The following is a 21,396-nucleotide window of genomic DNA, read 5'->3' as shown; positions in this document are numbered from 1 at the left end:
TAGCACGAAGGGAACGAGAAAAAGATTGTGACGTTCTCTTGGTGCTCATCGATTAACTGAACACTTCTTGCTCTCAAGTCAGTGTTATTGATTTCGTGATCATTCATATTGTACTATTCCAATAGTACAATAGTACAGATGAGCGTTGTGCAGTTTCCCAGGTCATTATCTTGCACGCCACGCCTACTCAACAGAGGTGAATATTGAGTGTTTCCCATTTATTACATCCCATAGACTGTTGGTTTGCCAATGGATATTGTACCATCTATCCAACCATTTTATATTTTGAAGCTACCTTTTATTCCATTGAATAATATAATCCTGAATTGGTATCCATCGGAAATGTAAGTTCTAAGAAAACCAGAGCTTTAGAAATTAGCATGTTTTCAGACTCGATTTTTCATTTGCTTCAAAAAAATGCCGATTTATTTTGAAATCAATGAAATTTGTAGACTTTGATATGGGTTTGAGCTTACGACGTGATCGATATCTTATCAAATTCCATCATCAAAGTGTTCAATACTTTCACTTTCATATCGACAACTTGAAGAAAAGAAATAAGTACATGAATGGAAAAGTTGGTTTGAATGATTATTTGAACTTTAGAAGTGAAATTTGTCTGAAATGGGCCAAAGTGTGGATGGACTACATTTGTGATTTATTTCGAGCGAAACTCAGTTTTCTCTATTTGAATCCAGAAGGAACACCTCTGGAGATGAAGACCGTTGCGGAATGGATGAACACACTTCACTCTAAATTCAAATTGTGTGACATCTCTGGAGATCACGCAATCAGTTATTATATCAATGCATTTTTTGAAACTGCTAATTTTCCGATCCGCCATTTAAACTTTGAGCTTAGACAGAGATATCCTCTCTGGACCATTAGTTGTTTCACTTCGAACTCGGAAGAGGTTATGATAACAACAAAAAATTCAAAAAATCCCGTCAATTGGATTAATGTTGATCAACTACTGACATCTAATTGTGTTGGGATAATGATTGAAGCATGCACCCTCAATGAGACTGATTTAAACCGAATCATCAGAGGGTGGATAGATGGAAATATTCCCAGAATGGAGTTCTTCCATGCGGCCGTGAAACCTCTCAATTTTGAGTTACTACTCAATGGAATTGAGTTTGAAAAGAAGGATCAAACGCTCATTCGTTTTTTCAAAACGTAAGTCTTTGTATTATCAATCTTGGAAAAAGTATATATTTTTTCAGATCACTTGGGACAAAAGAAATCGAATTTAGATTTGAGGGAGGATACGACATCCGAAGAAATGATGGCACAGTTGCCACACTCCAACAAGTAAACCAATTCGCAGGACCACGTCTTATGTTGAGATTCATGTTCTGTGTCTGGCCGAAAATTGAAAGGGGACTGCGTTATTCTACAAATTTTTTTTTACATGAATCGACTGAGAATCGGAGAAAAAATTGAAATTGTTTGGAGGTAGGTCCAGAAATTTTTCTAGAAAGTTTTGAGCTGTCAAAATTTCAAAATCGCCCCTCGGTGTGCACTTTTTCATTTAAATTTCTTATGCTGCACGTTAAAAAATAATAAATTTCTAATAAAAACGTCATTGTTTACTATACAAAACATTTTTAATTGAATGAATAGGAGCTTTTGAACAAGTTCCCATTAGTATCAATCAAGATGTCATTTTCTGAAGAACACTCAACAGTTAAGTTGACTGAAATTTCCCAGTTTATGACAATACCACGATATTTTCCCATTTTTTAGATTTTCATTGTTTTCATAACTTTTTATCCAATTATGACCCACTAATTAGTTTTCAAAAAAATATGCTGATGAATCCAAGAACTGGAGAGAAAATTCTCAGACAAATCTGTGCTTTTTGTGCGAAGTCTGGAAACAGGTAGCTAATGGTGCATGTTACGAAAACAAGGAACATCTGCGAATTTGGAATTATAGATTGGGAGATGAATTCCAGATGAATTGCGAGAAAAAAATCTGTCCGTATGTGTGTCTATCACAGAAGCTATTTTATCTGATTTCTCTTTATCTTTGTTGTCCTCCTCGTCTTCTGAATGCCTTGAGTTTTTTTTTTCTATGTTTAATTCGACTTAGTTAGAGAAGGAAAATTATGATTGTTTTGTAGATGACGTTTGATTACAAATATCCTTTTGATTAGTTTGCCTTTGCAGGATATTTTTGTTAATAGTAACCAAGTCGGAAGTCGGAAATCGGAAGCGATTTTTCTTACCCGGAAGTCGAAAGTTGGAAGGCTCTTACAAACCGGGCAAGTGTAGCTCAAGAGATCGGCAAGAACTGAGCAAAACTACTCGACAACATCTGCAATATATGTTTTTCAGTGAGAACTTGAGAGAACTGAATGAAATTCTTTGTCTAGTTCTGAAAAAGTCACTGAATTTTTGGAAAGGCTGAGAGATAATAGTCGAACAATTTTCATCGTCAACCACAAAACTGAAATATATTCGTCTCATGTTCGGGCTAAAAAGAAAACAAATTCAAAAACTATTCTATTTAGGTATGTTTTGAATGCGGAAACTTCGTGCTCACAAAGTTTTTGACCTATTCCGTTTTCTTATCTACTTCCAGCCCAAAACTATCAATTCGAATGTCTACAGACTCGCTTATTTCGGTTGTAAATCTTCTTGGATCACTGGTATTTGATAGATTTAGATGAAGAAAGTTGATGGACAGAAATTGAGTAAACCTAATCAAATGAAAAAAATGATAAACTCGTACATAAAAATTGTTACTCAAAAACCACGAATTCTGAATAGCTACAGTAACTTTTAAAGGAACAAAGTCAAACAAATTATTAGGGTCTCGAAACGACTTGCAAATTTTGTTGAATAAAACGTTTTAACTGTGTTTTCCTGAATTTTGCTGATTTTCAAGCTATTTTCTCGTTCAATTTCATAAACTATTCGTTTTTCTACGAAAACAAAATATAAATATAGTATATTATCGGAATAAAAAATTCCGTCATTTTTACCGACGCGAAAAAGTCCCGCCACTGATCTCCGGGAACGCCCACTAATCATCCGACAAGATCACCACAGTGGCGGGAGTTTTGCGCGCCGGTAAAAAAATGTCGGAACTTTTTTATTCCGATAATATATTGTTTAAATTCGTTCAAACTTTTTAGCTTTCTAAATGAATCGAGTCGATTTTCTATCTGCTTTTAGAGCAGATCAGTATAGAGATATAATCATGATTTTGATGGAAGTAATTAGGTAATGAGACTGCGAAAAAACTGAAAACTAACAAAATTATATTCTTCAGAAATCAAAGAACCTTTGATGACCCTTTGGAAAATGTCGTAGAGAACTTCGAGCCGGTCGTCGAATTCGATCAAATCAGAAACAGCTCGTCGCCGAACTCGCCGATTCTGGAGAATGTTCCCCCGCCAATTGAAAATGAAAATGTCAACAGAAATGAATCGGAGGATTCAAATCACGACGATTCGTTTGAGGGCCAACCTGATGACCAATTGGGAAGAATCGTTAATAACTGGTTATGGTTTGCGAGAAGGGATCAAAACACAAATCACCGGAACGTCCATCTCACTGTCATAAAAGTGTTCATAAGAAGAGTTCAGAGCACTATGCGTTTGAATGAGATAAACCACTGGGGATGGAGTGATTTGCAAATTCGAGTGGCCGTTCTCAACAAAATGGTATGTAGATTTTTCATATTCAAGATACCTTTTTCCGATTAAGCGTAGCTGAATCATTACTTTTCATTATTTCAGTTATCAGATTGGAACATCGATTTCCCACTCGAAGGAATCCTCCCACCACTTCCTCCAGGAGAATGGACCGATGATCGTGAAGAAGGCTGGGATTTCAGAAACGCGAAGCTTTTTCAAGAAATCCGACAAGTTTATAACGATAATCTTTAATTGACGAAAATTTGTGTTTTAACTTAAATCCTGTAATTTTATTTGTAAATCTATTGTACATAATTAGTTTCTTGTTTTTTTTAAATTCAATTGTGCCTACTAATTACTTATTCATTGATTTATATTTTTTAAATCTATTTACTCATCCTATATATGTAAGTTTTCATTTTTTTCCGATTCAATCTTAAATTTCTTTTCAAATTTCAGACTGCTCAAAGACCGGCCTGCGATTCTGTAACATTGCGAGATCATTGAAGTACAAAACGACTAGTTTGGAAGTGTTCACCGGCAGAAAGGAAACATTTTTGAGGTTGAAGAATGGAGATGAAGACGGCGGGATGATGTATTTCAAAAAGGATTTCGATACGAATTTTGTGACGGTCTCAGTGGATGAAGAACAGCAGAGGATACTTTAGTGAGTTGAAAATCAGACGAGACCGCCTTCAGCCAAAGAAGCCAAGAAAACAACACGGAACTCTACTCTTCACTCACATATGCAATCATCTATGTGAACATGTCTTGAGAATCCCAGTATCAAAAGTCTCCATTTGGCCTGAAGGTCTGCCCCTTACGACACTCCACAACTTGACAAAACTGAGAATCGAAAAGTGTGAAGAGCTGGAGATCAAAGTCGCGGCCTCAACGAAATCAGTAGACTTTCCGTATCGAGTATTGGTTGAAGTTATCAGAAATATCTGTGGAACGGCGGAACGTATTCATCTTGGCATACCAATAAAACATACGTTTAAATGTGATACGAGCTATTTCAAATGTCATCACTTAACAATTGATCGCCCGACACCATGGTTGACTGGAAAGAATCTATTCAAAATGAGATGCGCCCAGATGGAAATCTCCCGAAGCAGATTGAAAGTAAAGGATCTTCTGAATTTTGTTGAGAAATGGATGAAGAGTGACTTGAGTGAAGAGTTCGAATTTTTGGATATAACTTTTGAAAAAAAGATCAAAATTCTCACTTTTCCGAAATCCTTTCAAGCGAAAACGTGGAACAAGGAGATGAGAGGCCAACATTACTTGTATGTCTGACTTATTTCTGTTTTTTATCAACGAGTTTGTAAATTTTCAGAGCTGGAACCAAAGTGATCGACTGTGAACACGGGGGTGACGTCGTTCATAAAAATGGGAGAACCATTGCAACAGTTTGTACTCAAAGCGACCGGAAAAGATTCTTCTTTGGAGTTTGGCATAATCCTTTCCCAATGATTCCTCAGGAGAACGTCCCTGAGATGGTTTTAGCCGAAAATCAATAATCAAATGTATTAAATAAACAAAATATGTTTGTGCGAGCTATATTCAAGCTGTCCTGCTACACTTGGATATCCCAGATCTGTAAGTTTTTCATTCTCATTGATTCAATATAAACTTCTTTTCAAATTTCAAGCTCAGTTGCTCACTTACATGCTTGAGAATATGTAACGTTGCGAAGTCGTTGGAGTACGAATCGATCAGTTGGAACGTCGACATCTCCAAAGAAGGTACATTTTTGCAATTCAAGTGCAACGATGAAGTCTGTGGAACGTGGTCTTTCAAGGAATCAGGCAATACTGTGACGGTCTCTAAAAAGGAGGATCCGAATACAATTATTTAGTGAGTTACCCATCGAGTGATATATTATTAAGGTCAGAATCAAACTATAGTCATGATCGTACGGAGCTGTACAATTAGTTGACACTTTTCACATATCAATTTCTACGCGCTTTTCCAGTCTTCATTAGTTTTGCATTAGTTCTTCCCTTTCATTTCCTTCAAAAATCAAATTAATTTCAGCGAGGAAGAGAGCGAGAACGTCTACGATTCACTCACTTCAGCAATCATCCATGTGACCGATGTCTTGAAATGCACAGTATCGAATGTTGAGATTTGGATTCAAGATTTTAAGCATTTCATTATTCATAAATTGATGCGTCTTAAAATCGAGAAATGTCTCAATATGAGGATTTACCTTGCTATCAAGGAGAAGATACCAGTCACTCTAGACCCATGGTTAGCCACAGTTATCAAGAATGTCTGTGCCACAGGACGTTTATATATTTCTGTGCCAACAGATGAGAGCTTCGAATGTGATCCAAGTCACTTCAAATGTCACCTTTTAGTGATGGATCAGCCGTCGCCTTGGTTGACTCCTGAGACTCTATGAAACATAAGATGCCCCCAGATGATACTCAACGGCTGCTCTTTCACACTGGAAAACTTTCTCGCATTCGTCGATAGATGGAAGGTTACTGATCGGAGGGGTAACAGAAAGTTCGAATTTCTGGATATGCATTTTGGAGATCTATTGAAAAAGAAGATTACCGATGGCATACTTCAAGGGAAATCGTGGGATAAGCAGTTGAGAGGCCGATATTATTTGTAATTATTTGTTTTTCTTTCTCATTAGAGAGTTTTTGTATTTTCAGAACTGACAAGGAAGTGATCGACTGCCAAAATGGGAAAGACATCATTCACATCAGAGATGAGAGACTCATGGCAACAACTCTCATTCATTAAAATCGGGAGAATCTATTATTTGGAGTTTGGCATAATCCTTTCCCCGTGATTCCTGACGGAATTGACCAAGCACCAAGAAGATAAGATGTGTACTTCTCGATCCAATAATCCCGTATCGAACGAGTTGAATTCAAGCTAATCATCTGTATAATTTCTGAGTTAATTTTGACGAATTGACTAATTGTTTTGTGATTCTGGTTTAACTGCTCTTGTAATTTTGTCTCTATATCTCTATCAATCCCTCCTTGCTTCTCATTATTTACAAATCTTCAATATAATAAAAACTAATCCCTCTCTAAAAAATCAATAATAAAATCAAAAAGAAAAAAAAAGCATCAGAAAAAAACAGAAACGTGTCGGCCAAATAAAAAAGTCAGATTGCGGCTTCGGTGTCATTATTCCCAACAGAAGCAGCTGTTTGAACAGTTCAAGCCATCATAAAAAGTTAATAGTACGTATTCAAGGCTCAAAATAATACGAAGACAAGTATCCTTACGTTAGGCAATCGTTTTCAATGCACTGGATCTGTATTCTCTTTGAAAAAAAATCGGATTCCCTATTTGGCAGGAATACTCTCAGGATTATGCAAACTCAGACAGGTACAAAAAAGAGCATGGTCTCGACAAGAACTATGAACTTTACAGACACGATTGTTCAACTTCTAAAAAGTTTCGACTAGATATCAATGGAACAAGGAATTTAGCGAAACACAGATTAGAATCGTCTTTATTGATCAGAAGTCGCCAGGATGTGCTTGATAAAACTCACCCGAGAGAATCATCCTAGTTGTAAATTCATCTTATACACGTGACCTTTCCTATTTTGTTGGAAAGACAGAATTCAACAAAGTTGAAATCTGTCCTCCCGCGTGAAAGGACTACTGTGAATGTGAAATCTCATTTTTCGCGTGTCCCCATGGATGGACAGAATTCAAAAGAGTAAAAATCTGTATCGTCAGAGTTCAACAGAGTTGAAATCTGTCCATTGGATTTGGTCATTTCCACTTCTTTGTTGATTTTTTATTATTAATTTACCTAAATATATATTTGTATATCTCAATTGTTTGATAACGAAAGTATTCGAGCTGTAGCAGTAAACGTTTCAAAAATTATGTACTTCGAGTTGGTTTAAGACATTAAATCTTGTTTTCATCCTAATAGCCAAAACTTTGTAAGAATTGTCAAAAATCAGTTCAAAATTTTCGATCTCAGACAAAACTGTCGAAAAAAGACAGATTTTTCGATTTTTCGGCATTTAAATAGAAAAGTGAAAATTTTCAAATTATGAGGTTCTTATATTTTGATTATCACTTTACGTCATTAATCGCGTGACGAAAAATGGCTAACTAACTAGGGAAGGCCTCGGGGTGACCGTGGAGTTATGGTACGTGACCTATATCATTGGAAAGCTGGGAAAACGTTGATTCCAAATATATACTTAGTTTTTGCCCTCGAGGCCTGGTATTTGAGAAACACAAGGTCAAAGTTCAGAAAAAAGACAAATTATTGCCTTTTTAACACGCGAAAATTGCAAAAAAATTGCAAACATTTTTTGCGTGTTAGAAAGGCAATAATTAGTCATTTTTCCTTACTTTGACCCTTTTATTCTTGAATACCAGATCTCGAGGGCAAAAACTGAATATATATTTGGAATCAGCGTTTTCCCAGCTTTCCAATGATATAGCTCACGTCCCATAACTCCACGGTCACCCCGAGGCCTTCCCTAGTAATGATTAGGAACTCTATACCAGCTATAAAACCATTTCATATTTTGAAGCTGCCTTTTATTCCATTTAATAATATAATCCTGAATTTCGATCCATTGGAAATGTAAGTTTTAAGAAAGCCAGAGTGCACTGCAGAGCTGTGCGGAAGTAAAATTTTTTGAAAAGGAAGAAGGAAGAAGGAAGAAGGAAGAAGGAAGTGAAATTTTCAAAAAGGAAGAAGGAAGAAGGAAGAAGGAAATAACTTTTTCAAAAGGGAAGAAGGAAGAAGGAAGAAAAAAGTGAAAAAAGCCCGGAAGAAGGAAGAAGGAAGGAAGAAGGAAGGAAGAAGGAAGGAAGAAAGAAGTTGGGTTCCGAACCGGGAAATCGGAAGTTAATTTTGAAAATGACAAATTTGAGGAAACTTTTTTCTAGTCATCTCTGAAAACGAATTTTGATGTTGTTTCATACAAAATTCCGTCGAAAACCCCCAAAATTCCGCCAAAATTCCGTCGAAAATTACAAAATTTTAGTAAACTTTTCAACGGAAGAAGGAAGAAGGAAGAAAGAAAAAAAAATTTTCAAAAAGGAAGAAGGAAGAAGGAAGTAAATTTTTCAAAAGGGAAGAAGGAAGAAGGAATAAAAAAGTGAAAAAAGCCCGGAAGAAGGAAGAAGGAAGTCGAAGGAAGGAATTCCGCACAGCTCTGGTGCACTGGTTTGTTTTTTTAAAAGGAGTTTGAGTGGCTCATTCGAAACAAAAAATCCTCAGACATGTTATTTCAAAAATGTCACTTTTTTTCAATTTAATCCAAAAAATTCTAAAAAAAGTGATGATTTTTTCTTATAACTCTGCAACTTTTTTGAATCATGTTTTGAAACTTTGTGGAAATACTTGATTTTACATCTATTAAACATGGTAAAAATTTCAGCTTTCTACGACATAATTGAAAAATTTTCATTTTTGCACCTTTGAGCACCTACCGTACTACCGTACCTGCGAGCCGGGAGCCAATATTGTGGATACGGGTTACTAGAGACCCATAGTACATGTTTGTATAAAAATGCAAACCCTAACTTCTTTACAGACTCTAGGCCCCTATGTACTATGACGATGCTCGAGTCTTACAGAGAACGCGTTATATAATATTCTCACACAAAAACAAGTCTGCTTGTGTTAATGATATAAACCTAAAACTGAATGATATGCCTATACCAGCTGTGTCCACAGTCCGGGACCTAGGTATCCACTTTTCCAGTCAACTCAGTTTTACTCATCATCATGCGGAAACTATTCGGAAAGCTCATCAAAGGATAAATATATTCTTTTCCGTCTTAAAATATTCGTCGTGGAAAATATGTATTCATCAAATGTTATGTTGTTTACTTCTGTCCACTATTGGAATACGGCACTGTAGTCACATCTCCTATTCTAAAGGAGAACGCTGAAATCAGTCCAGAAGTCCTTTATTTTCAGAATTTATAAGAAATTCAATATGACGTATACAGGGTGGCGCAGAATTACCGCACAAGCTATAAGTGTTATATCTAAAAAAAGTAAAAGTCAGAGAACCATGGGAATCAACAAAAAGTTTGTTTATTATCATTACAACAATTATCAGCTAAAATTGTTCCATCCGGCCTCCTCTCTTTTTGATGACAGCACGAAGACGTCTAGGGTAGGTATCGATGGTTGCACGCAGGTACTCTGGCGACAAAGCGTCCCATTCCTTGAGCAGGGTTTTCTTCAGAGCCTCGATACTTGAGTGGGGTTTAGCGTTGACCTTGTTTTGCAAAACCCTCAGATGAAGTAGTCCAAAGGATTGAGGTCTGGCGAGGACGGGGGCCATTTGTCCTTGGGGATGAACGCAGGCAAATGAGTCTTGCACCACTGTTGCGACAACTTGGCTGTGTGTGCGGGAGCACCGTCTTGTTAGAACACCCAGTGACGTCCATTGAAGTACTACTGAACCCAGGGAAGAAATATCTTTTCTAAAATCGGCAAAATGTAGACTTCCTTGTTGATTTTGACTCCTTAATCGACAAAAAGCAATTCTGATTTGCCATCAGCACACACTGCTCAAAAAACCATCACACTAGCGGGATGAGAGGCTTGATGAATCGTCTTTCCGCTGGCAAAAGCTTCCTCAGATGTCTCAGCAAGTACTCGATGATTTTGAGGGTTGAATTCAGCCTGTACCGTGAACAGCTGCTCGTCAGAGAACACCGTAACCAAGTGTTCACCATTGCGCATGCGCTGAAGGAGCTTTTTCGATCTTTCGAGTCGTTTCTTGGTTGTAGCTTCCGAGAGAATGACCGCTTTTCTTACACAATTACAGGTAAGCTTCAGCTTGTCTTTGACAATCCTTGATATTTTGATATTTTATTTAACTATTTAAATATACAGAAAATGTCACTGGAGGTCAGGTAAAGCCCCTCACGAGACTAAACCTGAGAAAGGAAACCGGGAATAAGGAATTATAAAATAGGTGTTGGGCAAGGGGGAGGGAGAATAAAGAAAGAAAAGAAAAAAAATCAGAATCGTGCAATATTATTCACAAGAAGAGACTTGAATTCCGATGGGCAAAGGAAATGAGGGACATTAATAGTTAAGGCATTCCAAATACTCGGCAGAAACCCACATCAGGCGCGCAGCAGTCCAGCAGCAGGCAAGCGTAGAGTGCGTGCCTGATGCGGTTGTGCTGCGGTACTGTAGCGTACGTGTTGCGGAAAGGCTGCTGCTGTGCTGCTCTGGCGCTGCTAAAATTAGGCCGCTGCCTCCTTTGCTATAGTTTCTTGCACCGAAGACAGCGTATTATTAAATTAAAATTTTATTTAAAACCTTAAATACAATTACATATATATATATAAATCTGAACATAGTACAATTCACGAAAATGTATACATATGTGAAAAATAGTACAATTTATGAATTAATTTTCGATGATGTTGCATTCAGCTTGCTTTGAAATCCTCGTCGTTTCCTATCGTTCAAATGTCTGAAAAAAATACGTAAGACTTATTTAGAGTATTGAGAAAATCTCACCTTCAATTTTTCCTGAAATCCTATTTGGCTTGACTGGCGGTGATGTTGTCTTTTTTGTAGTTGAGGGCTGAAATATGATTTTTTGTTTCTTAGACACACGTATTTTTCTTCCATTAAACGGGTAAAACTATTTTCATGAAAAAAAACATTGGTATGAAAAACAGGAAAATAGGAGAAAAGTGAATAAAAACATAAGTTTTCGGAATTGAGAAAAAATGGAGCGTACTTGCTGAATGTTGCCTAGGTGCTGCTGAAGAGCAGCGGATCTGCTGCTGCAGTGTTGCGGATATGCTGCCGCATCCTAGTTGCTGCACACGTGCTGCCGACGCGTTTCAGAAAACAAAACGCGTGTAAATGATGCAGTCCTGATGCTGCAGTGTTGCGCGCCTGGTGCTCAGCGGGTAAATGTTGCGTGCCTGATGCGGGGTTCTGCCGAGTAGGTATTACAGTTGAGAAAAAATTAGAGCAATTAGGATTTATACAATTAAGAGACATTGGGCGACGGGAGGAGGAACTTAACCTGACATGGGTCTCAAGACTAGGAAAATATGAGGCGCCGATTATAAGATTGTATAAGAGAAGTAGTTGCGCTTTGAGCCTACGGTGGCGCATAGAAAAGAGGTCAAGTTGGGAGAGGCGATCCGAGTAGGAACAATAAGGTGTGTTACAGCGTTGAAGAATTTTCCGCGAAAAGAATCTGAGAGGAGTTTCGAGCTTGTGCGCTAGTTTAGATGATGGGGGAGGCGAATAAACGACGGAGCAGTATTCAACTAGAGGGAGAACGTAAGTTTTGAATAGGAAGATAATCCTTCCCAACAAACGTCGACTAATTTTCATACCTTTCGCCATCTTTCTGATGCTCCGATGTGCAATACTTCTGATTCTCTCTTTCACAGCTTTGATCCGATCTGGAGTGACGACAGTTGCTTTTCTCCCTCTCCCACGTCTTTCCAAGAACGTGCCGAGCTTTTTGAAACGAGAAATCAAGTCATACACGGTTCCACTTGTTACTCCGAGCCGTTTAATGATGTCAACCGGAGCGACTCCTGCTTTGAAAAGGTTCAAAATGGACGAGCGATGTGGACTCGGCGATGCCATTTACCTAAAACAAAACCGACCAATCTGAATTTTGGCAGAATGATAAAACATAATATGATTAACAAAAATTTAAATAATACGCGCACCAGAATTGCGTCAATCTCCTTGCTTTATGGCGTCAAAGTTTTGTGCGGGTAATTCTGCCGCACCCTGTACATCGTATTTCGAGGCGCTTGACGAATGTGATCTAAAATCACTCGAACATCGGAGACTGTGTATTGATTTGATTTTTACCTATAAACTAATGGTTACCAAAAAAATTATTATCGATGACCCTATATTTGAACTAATGGACCATTCAAAACTACGTCGGCATAGATACTATCTCAAATCGTTAACTAGGAACTCGACAAAATTATCTTCTCAAATACTCTCTAATAGAGTTCTCCGTTCCTGGAATTCTTTATCTGATTTGGTGTTTCCGGTTTTCCGGTTCAACCATCCACAGCTGTCTTTAAGAGCAGAATATATAAATACAATCTCAATCATTTCCTGTCACTAAATCCAACAAATTACTAACTTTTTTTTACTTTTATGGTTCTAGCTAATATCAATTCGTGTCATCTAACTATATTTCTTGTCTTACTTCAATTAGTGGTGGAGCTACTCACTTGTCAATAGGCCCATAACTCTAACTATTTTACACCCTTTTTACCTTTCTGTTCTACTCCCGTTTCCTCCCATTCCCGGTTATCTATTTCTTTCCATATTTATTAATCATCTCTTACATGTAACTCACAAAATCAATTCATTTTCACGTGTAAGTGGTATTCACCCTTCGATGAAATAAATAAATAAATATAAGAAAGCTCGTCTTAGTCAACAGGATTTTTTGTACACTTACAATATGATACATTGAATAACTCAGTACTGAGTAACTCAATATACCGAGTTATACCAAAATACTCAGGAAACATGAATGCATTTCCGTCTGAAACTTCATGAATCAGTGAATTAAATGCCGTTTCACTTCATCATTTCGTCTGAAATTTGCCTTCTTTAAAAGTATTTGATTCTTTTGTCCATTGATCTTCTCTAAAAATTTGTGTTTCCTACTCTGTTAATATACATTTTCATATTCAGACGGGTTCTCAAAAGACAATTAGCAGTGGGACCACGCCCATGACAATATCATCATATGCTTCGTTTGACACATCTGTCCACCAAGAGGGGACCTTTGAATCCAATAATTACACCTCTTCTTGTTCGGGACAACACCTTCAGGTGTTTGGATATTAGAAGGTTTCAAAGATTAATGTTTAGCCGCAATCTTATTTTTAAATTGTGTGAACGTTCCAAAGGTTGAATAAGAATTGATTTTTGCCTAATTTTCAACCAAACCAATCACTTTCAATAAATCGTTCGAAGATTGAAAAAACGCTTCATTTATTTAAATAACTTCTATTCTAAAACACACTCTCCTCATCCTTCTAGCATTGAAAGTAACACTTCTGACTCTTCTCATTTCCTTATTCGGACCCGAAAACAGTAGACTAAAAAGCATTGAATATGGATAGGAGAATGGAACAAATATACAGAATAGCGACCAGGTTCCTCGTTTGTGAACAAGTACATTTTTTAAATTGTCAAGTGAGGAACTTTGAAAGAAAAAGATCATAAGAAGGATGAAAATGAACAGCATCTGAAGTTATGAAATCTGAAATTATACAGACCTCTTGTCTACAGTAACTTACGTGCTGAAAAAATAGAACAACTGTCACATGAGTGAGACTTGCAAGTTCATAATTCGATAAGTGCTTCGGATGCTTATAGACATCCATTAACTTGATAATAATGAAAACTGTGGAGCTAATTATCAGGAAACAATCCATCAAATTGATCAGAATTAATGGATACAAATAATGATTTGTATCGAAATATAACAACAATTTGTCTGGAATTCGACAAAAAAAAACAGATTTTGAAAGAATATAGTCTTACTGAAACTGTTGAAAGGATGAGACCAGAAACTATAAATGGAGGATATTATCCATATTGTTCGTGATCTGAAGTCCAGAAATTGACAAGTATTCAATCATTTTTTACTTACCCAGTCTTTGACTGAAATGCTGTTTCCAAAGTTTCAGTTCTCTGAAACACAAATGAAAGAGAATAGAGAAATGTCATAATTGTAATGATAGATGGAATAATTGGGGCAAAAAAAAGTGAAGTCATATTGATCAGCAGAAGAAGAAACATGAAAATATATCTAATACTTTTGAAATGTAATAAAACAGTTGTAGTTAAAATGTAGATAATAGAACCGAAGATGACTAAAATGGTACAAATTAAAAAGATGACGGAGAAATGACTGCTGGATTCGAATGTTGTTGTCTATAAAATATTATGCTGAAACTCTATGAATCTGGAGTGATTGTTACCTTCAATTTCAAAATCAATGACAAAATGATAGAGAAAAACACGAAAAATACTTTGACACAGTTATCAATGCCAATATATTCTCTCAATTCATTTATATTGTAACGCAAATTTTCAGAAGAGTTTCCAAGGGAAACATCATTTGATAGAAGTGAGTCCATACTTCAACGCCAATTTTCTACTAAGAAATTCAATCAAGACCAGAATTTGGCAACAAATTTGAATTGACCTGAAACAACGCCTGCTGCAATATTTCCACCTGCACAGACTACCAACAACTTTTGTAAGTCACGCTTTTGACGTAACTTGAATAACTTCCGGATAACAAAATATTAACACGTTTAGAAAGGAAATGCTCATTTTCATTTTCAGATCGTTCGTACAAATTCAAAAAGAGTCTATTGGTTGTTCTGAGAAGGTCCAAATCCAGCTTCTCTCTTTCCGTAATATCCAGCATAAGCAGATCCGAGACCGTATCCGTAAGCTCCGTATGCTCCATAAGCATTTCCATAACCTCCGTAGTAAGCTGATGGATAATAAGAAGAGGCATATCCATAGTATTGAGCAGAAGCTTCTTGAACAACTGAGCACATGATGACGGCGAGGACACAGAGAAGGCTGGAAATCGAATTGATTGGAATGAGAACTTTAGAGAGGAAACTTACAATTTGGAGTTCATTTTCAGTAGATTGAGGTGACAAATAGAATTTGTTGCATTTACTGACTTCCGTGGCTCTTTTATATTTTCACCTTCTGTTTGCTCATAACCTTTTTGCCTCGAACTACACACAATGCCGACACTACTCACTCTTTGAACTGGTTATGGCAACTTCCGATGTCTAAAAATAAGCAGCCGACAACAAGGACCCACTAGCGGGATTGGAACTGATGTAGTGAACAGTCAAAATGTTCAAAAGTCAAAATGATATGCTTGGATAAAGTTGATTGCTTACAAAGTTCACTCATTTGCACTAAATATTTCATGGTACTTTTGATTGATCATTGATGAGAATGAACTCTTTGACAGGTTTGCTCATTGAGTAAAAAAGTGTGAAAAAAAGTGGCGATGCTAATGAAAAAACTATTGGGCAAACAGTGACTTGGCTAAAAAAGAACGGTATATAAACTTGCACTCGCGCTGTGAAAACCAAGAACCTTCACATTCTTCTACAACCAATTCACTAAAAATGAACTCCAAATTGTAAGTTTCCTCTCTAAAGTATTCGTATTTCAATCAATTCGATTTCCAGCCTTCTCTGTGTCCTCGCCGTCATCATGTGCTCAGTTGTTCAAGAAGCTTCTGCTCAATACTATGGATATGCCTCTTCTTATTATCCATCAGCTTACTACGGAGGTTATGGAAATGCTTATGGAGCATACGGAGCTTACGGATACGGTCTCGGATCTGCTTATGCTGGATATTATGGAAAGAGAGAAGCTGGTTTTGGACCTTCTCAGAACAACCATTAGACTCTTTTTGAATTTGTACGAACGATCTGAAAATGAAAATGAACATTTTTATTCAAAATTAGTTTCGAAACATTGTATAAACATCGCAACAATGAACTGGGTTGAAGCTGTAAACTTTAAGTTTGCACCTGCCGTTATTTTTCACAACAATCACTATTTCTTATTTCCTGTAGTTTCAAAACTTGAAATGCTCTCCGTTGGCGTTGGCTTCGAAAAAGGAACAAAAGAAGCAGAATACGAACAAGATTTTGATGTTCTTTTCTTTTCGAACATGATCTCTGCAATTCTATTAACAGGATTTCATTTATATTTTCATTTTGCCAGAAAGGTGAGATAGCAATTCAAAAACCACAGAGAACATTCAGAATTTTCAGAAAATCCTGATTCATTACACATTGTTCTTCAACTTTTTCCTGAAAATCCACTTATTTTATCTATATTTGTTTTGTGGCACCGTCTTATTCTCCGTTGAAATCGGAGATTCTATTCGTTTCATGTCTTCCGGTATCAAACTTTTATCAATTTTTATAGCTGGAATATATTCTTTTTCGAATGTAGCTGGAACTTTTTCAATTATATCTCTTTTGAATACATCACTATTAGTTTTCAAGATAAGAGATTCAGTGTCTTTTCATTTCTTCCAATTGAAAACCAAAACCATTTTTATATTCATAACGGGGATTTATATAATATGGACTCAACCATGTAACAAGTTTGACCCATCTACTCTTCACTTCACAAAGTCTGACGGTGATCCGTTTGTAAGTTTCTAAGACGTTCCACAGATATATGTATACCATTTCATTTTCAGATAATATCCCCTCTTCTTATTCTTACAGTGTTCTCCACTGCTTCCCTTCTCTTTTACAAAATTTACAAAATTAAAAAATCAAAACGAAGACCTCAAATCCTGGATTCCTGTCGTATTATTCAACTGATTTCTACAGTGGTTGCCATTGAATTCTACATGATTTACACTTATTCCAGTGCATTAATTATTGGATATCATGCTTCTAACGATTGGCATTTCGATTCTTACCTTCTTCTACTCGTTTTTTTAATACATTTATTTTATCTCCTATCCGCTTTAATAGTTGAAAAATGGTATTTATGGAACAGCAGTGTGTCACCAGAAGAGTCTTCAGAAGAGAATGAAAATGAGACAAGTTTTTGATAGAAGTCACCAGTCATGAATGGATTTCGCTTGATTTGATAAACTTCCATCTTTCAGCATTCGAGGACTGTTTTCTGTGTAGAATTGGGAGAACCATCTAGAAAAATGTTTTTGAAACTTTTCCATGAATTTTATTATTATACCTCCTATGCTTCTGAATCGGCCCGTCATTTTTCACCAGTAGCGGAGATTTAATATATTTCTTATTTGACCAAATAAACACATCTCTCTCGAATTGCATCGCTTCCACAGTCATAAAAAATTTCACAAAGAACCATGGAATATTCGAGAACATTCTGAAACGGACTCGTTGAAGAAGTGGTTCTTCTGGGGTGACCGTCTGGAATACAACTCCTTTTCCCCAGATACCAAAGTCGAATATCATGTGGACGATTCCAGGACCGTGCTGGAAAAATAGATGACTTTGAGCTTAAACGAGGAAATATTACCTGCTCTGCTATCAACTTGCTATCAGTCAACGGTACTCGATACCCCCAAATCGTCATATACTGATTCAGATGCATGACTCCGCAATGTTTGTTTTCTTCTGATTTCACTTCCCACTTTCCATCCCAAACATGCTGAACAACTGGCTGCGGATTTGATAGATCTGTCTCTATGATATCAGATCCTTTTGTGATTGGAGGCGCCGACTTGTGTAGATAATTCAAATGAGCAATATCTGCTCCGTTCTCCGGAATCTCTTGGATATGACACATCAGCTCATGTTCAGTTCTTCCCCCGAAATTCCAAATCTCTTGAGTTATTTCCGAAATCTCTGGAATCTCCCATTCAGGATCTAATCCATCGCAATGATACCACAGGTAAATACTATTGTTTCTCTCAATACACGGCCATGTTGTGACTCTAGCCTGCTCAGGAATTCTGCCGTCGTCATATGGAATTTCCACACATTTTCCAGTCTCTGCACTGAAAATCCAGCCGTGGAATGGGCATTGAATGCAGTTGTCTCGAATCACCTGCAATGAGGGAGTTGGAGTGAAAACCAGGTGGAGAGTTGTGTTGCTTACGCGTCCTCCAATGTTAAAGTTTGCACCGATGTGAGGGCAATATGAGTCAGTGATATAGACATTACCAGATTCGGATCTGATTAGGGATAGGAATTGCCCTGAAACGAATTCTCAGGTTTCCCAGTTTTTGAGATACAGTACTGCTCAAAAGTGTTTTTCAGTTGAAAACGCCCAACTTTGAGAGCGCATCATGGTAAAAAGCTGTCCCACAAAATAACTTTTTATGGGATCAAACAGACCAAAATTATTAATTTTTGGAGTTCTACTCTTGGTCTGTTTGATCAGTTAAAAAGTTATTTGTGGAACAGTTAGTTTTACCATGACACACTCTCAAAGTTGGCCATTTTCAACTGAAAAAGGCAAAACTAATACACTTTTGAGCGGTTCTGTATGTGTCTTTTAGATAAAGTGAAAGAGAAAGAGAAAGAGAACGCCGAGATGCTAGAGTCTCTGACTTCTCAGCACTCTCTCTCTCTCTCTCTCTCTCTCTCTTTTCGTACATGTGGTAATTCAAACTTCAAACTGCTATAACTCAATATCTGACAGAGTAAACGAAAAGGTGAAAACTGGAAAAATGAAGGCCTAGACTTTACCCAATCTGATAATGTACTCACCTAAAACCGTAATCTCCATAATTTGATTCTTCGCCAACCTCTCCGACTCACAAACACAATACCATCCATTCGGGAAAACTGGTGGCAGATCTCCGATTCTTCTCAATAATTTCAGCCTTTCCAGCTGCCTTTCTCGATAGAATCCTCTCAACTGAAACACAAATAAAATCACTGCTTTCTACTCTATATATGTCCTACCTCAGGTTTCCCAAAAAACAGACCGACATCTCCTAATCTTCTCACTCGATTTAGTGGTTTTAATGTGATGTGAGTGAGATAGATAATCAATAAAGTGATAATTATTGAGATGGGATGAGATATCAAAAAATCCCAAAGTTGATCGAATAGCATTTTGGGATTAACTCGGTATCAAATCACTGGAAAAATTGAGAATTCTGGGGCTCGAAGATTCTGGAATTTTCCAGAAATAGTTGACCAATTGAGAATAAGAAAACACCAATGGTATATAAAATGCAAATGTGGAATAGGTATAATTTTGTGAAACAGATGAGAAACGATCGTTTCTAATAATTTTATAACTTTTGGTAATTTGAAAAAATAAAATTACGAATTGATACATCTGGAAGTAATTTCGAATTTAAATTCAGAAAATAATTCTTACCAAACTAAACAAAACATAAACAGTAATCTGCAATACCGTCCTAGTTTTCAAAGTCTTGAAAGTTCTTCGTCCAACAAAAATAAGTTTATAAAAGTACCAAATAATGATAAAAGAAGAGAGAACAGAGAATAAGTATGCCAAGTAGTTGATAACCTGCAGAAAATGGGGAAGGATAAGAATCAATGTCATCCGAATGAAGGTTACCAAACGTCTTCCGGTTGATACAATGTAGAGATCAAATTCGATACAGATGACGAGTGAATTAGGAATTGTGAAGAACTTGGAAACTCTAGGATGAGAGATTATACCGAAGAGGAGGAGAAATATTGTGAATAGGCGGTTCCTGGAAGTGATTTTTCTAGGTGTTAAGGGAAGATGTTATCTCTAAGAATGTGTCCCGTTGTCAGGAATGATTCCTTTGTTGAAAATCTTGTTGGAGTTCTTTGTTATACTATGTCTTCTATGGAAAGCTCACAAACTTCATCAATTGATAAAATAGAGACCTATTTTCCGACAGTTACTGTCCAAAACACTATTTTTGTTTGGTAAGTTTTGACACCATGACTCACTTTCAAACTTAGCCAACATGGGTTGCCGGTCTATTGGAGTGAATACGGACTTTGCTAGGGACATGCGGCTCTTCTAATTTGCCCCAAACTATACCTCAAAACTTTCCTCTTCCCGATTTTGAAAACTATAACAAGCAAGTTTAGAAGTATCAGCAATTGAATAACTGGATCCATCACCGGGCCAATCATAAAGTCAATTTGCACGATAAAAACTACTAGATAAATCATAAAAATCGTAAATTGAGGATAATTTGTCTGAGCGAATGCCAGAAAAATATTACCAAATATTAACAGACACTCAATAGAAACCAATACGAATAAATAAAAGAAATGGGGAAGCCACAGAGGGTTTTCTCCAGATTCTCGATTCTTCTCTCCAAAATGAAGCAAGAAAAACAAGAAAAAAGAACCAAAAAAGTAGGTTCGAGTAATTAAAAACACAATAAACTGTCCAATTGTAACAATTCCATAGTTTTCAAAGAAGAGAGCAAAGAATTGGAAGTGCATTTTGTGAGGGGACTAATCGGACGAAAAACAAATATTAGTCTACGAGGGAACAGGTGATTTCCGAGTATTTTTATATTTTTAGGTCGTTTTCTGAAATTAACTTTTTCTTAACTTTTCCTTTTAGGAATGCTCTTTATTCATGAAAATATCATATTGAAATTAAAAATTCAATTCAATTAATGCAATCAGTAGTAGTTCCCTTGAACTGATTTGCCAGATTGATTTCCCCAATATCGAACGTTTTCTTCGGAAGAATACCAATTGAGATGAAGTTGCTTGGAATCTTGATGCCAACCTTCTTATAGCACAGTCCATTGTAGTTGCATTTGTGATAAATATTGACTTGAGGGTCGATGTTAGTGATTTCTGTCTTGTAGCCAGACACTTTGAACTCTCCATTCACATCGGTTCTTGTCTCGTCCATTTTCACGTCCTTGACTGAAAATTAGAGAATTTTTGTATGCAAAGTTTGTCAGTCCTGATTGCAAGTGCGCCAATGATAATAGTCATCAGAGCGCACTTTCCTCCTCAATAACTTACTTTTCTCCTTTTCATACAACTTAATCTTCACATCCTTCGCTGGCAATCCGTTACACGTCAACCTTCCAGTCACTGCCACAGATTGTTTTCGTCCCATTCCCAAAAGAGCATAGGAAGTGCTCAAAGCGGCACAAAAACACAAAATATGAAGGAAGGAGAGCTGCATTGCCATTCGACTGAACTGTTTTCTTTTCCCGTTATCACCTTTTTTATACTCAAACCTGTTATATGATGA

The 21,396-nt window shown here is 36.8% G+C and overlaps 7 protein-coding genes across 7 annotated transcripts; 4 read left to right on the top strand and 3 right to left on the bottom strand.

Moving 5' to 3' along the window:
- Positions 1–249: 249 nt before the first annotated feature.
- On the top strand, positions 250–3,901 carry GCK72_017589 (uncharacterized protein; the record flags this gene model as incomplete). Its single annotated transcript, XM_053732157.1, has 5 exons — positions 250–344; positions 391–1,179; positions 1,227–1,355; positions 3,283–3,676; positions 3,752–3,901. 5 exons carry the CDS (start codon positions 250–252, stop codon positions 3,899–3,901), a joined length of 1,557 nt encoding a protein of 518 aa, XP_053581070.1.
- A 390-nt stretch (positions 3,902–4,291) lies between these two features.
- On the top strand, positions 4,292–6,059 carry GCK72_017588 (uncharacterized protein; the record flags this gene model as incomplete). The annotated part of the gene is made up of 4 exons (XM_053732156.1): positions 4,292–4,938; positions 4,989–5,151; positions 5,304–5,509; positions 5,690–6,059. The coding sequence occupies 4 exons, from the start codon at positions 4,292–4,294 to the stop codon at positions 6,057–6,059; spliced, it is 1,386 nt and encodes a 461-aa protein (XP_053581069.1).
- Positions 6,060–6,077: 18 nt separating this feature from the next.
- On the top strand, positions 6,078–6,412 carry GCK72_017587 (uncharacterized protein; the record flags this gene model as incomplete). Its single annotated transcript, XM_053732155.1, has 2 exons — positions 6,078–6,274; positions 6,322–6,412. The coding sequence occupies 2 exons, from the start codon at positions 6,078–6,080 to the stop codon at positions 6,410–6,412; spliced, it is 288 nt and encodes a 95-aa protein (XP_053581068.1).
- An 8,620-nt stretch (positions 6,413–15,032) lies between these two features.
- Positions 15,033–15,313, bottom strand: GCK72_017586 (uncharacterized protein; the record flags this gene model as incomplete). Its single annotated transcript, XM_003112527.1, has 2 exons — positions 15,033–15,252; positions 15,300–15,313. 2 exons carry the CDS (start codon positions 15,311–15,313, stop codon positions 15,033–15,035), a joined length of 234 nt encoding a protein of 77 aa, XP_003112575.1.
- A 508-nt stretch (positions 15,314–15,821) lies between these two features.
- On the top strand, positions 15,822–16,104 carry GCK72_017585 (uncharacterized protein; the record flags this gene model as incomplete). Its single annotated transcript, XM_003112561.1, has 2 exons — positions 15,822–15,835; positions 15,885–16,104. 2 exons carry the CDS (start codon positions 15,822–15,824, stop codon positions 16,102–16,104), a joined length of 234 nt encoding a protein of 77 aa, XP_003112609.1.
- Positions 16,105–17,284: 1,180 nt separating this feature from the next.
- On the bottom strand, positions 17,285–19,274 carry GCK72_017584 (uncharacterized protein; the record flags this gene model as incomplete). The annotated part of the gene is made up of 6 exons (XM_053732154.1): positions 17,285–17,375; positions 17,422–17,684; positions 17,728–18,258; positions 18,310–18,407; positions 18,924–19,074; positions 19,122–19,274. The coding sequence occupies 6 exons, from the start codon at positions 19,272–19,274 to the stop codon at positions 17,285–17,287; spliced, it is 1,287 nt and encodes a 428-aa protein (XP_053581067.1).
- A 1,519-nt stretch (positions 19,275–20,793) lies between these two features.
- GCK72_017583 (uncharacterized protein) lies at positions 20,794–21,333 on the bottom strand (the record flags this gene model as incomplete). The annotated part of the gene is made up of 2 exons (XM_003112449.2): positions 20,794–21,059; positions 21,162–21,333. 2 exons carry the CDS (start codon positions 21,331–21,333, stop codon positions 20,794–20,796), a joined length of 438 nt encoding a protein of 145 aa, XP_003112497.2.
- Between the last annotated feature and the right edge of the window lie 63 nt (positions 21,334–21,396).

This window comes from Caenorhabditis remanei, chromosome V (genome assembly GCF_010183535.1).
Source record: "Caenorhabditis remanei strain PX506 chromosome V, whole genome shotgun sequence".
Lineage (NCBI taxonomy): Eukaryota > Metazoa > Nematoda > Chromadorea > Rhabditida > Rhabditidae > Caenorhabditis > Caenorhabditis remanei.
This window is presented reverse-complemented; position numbering and strand designations above follow the sequence as displayed.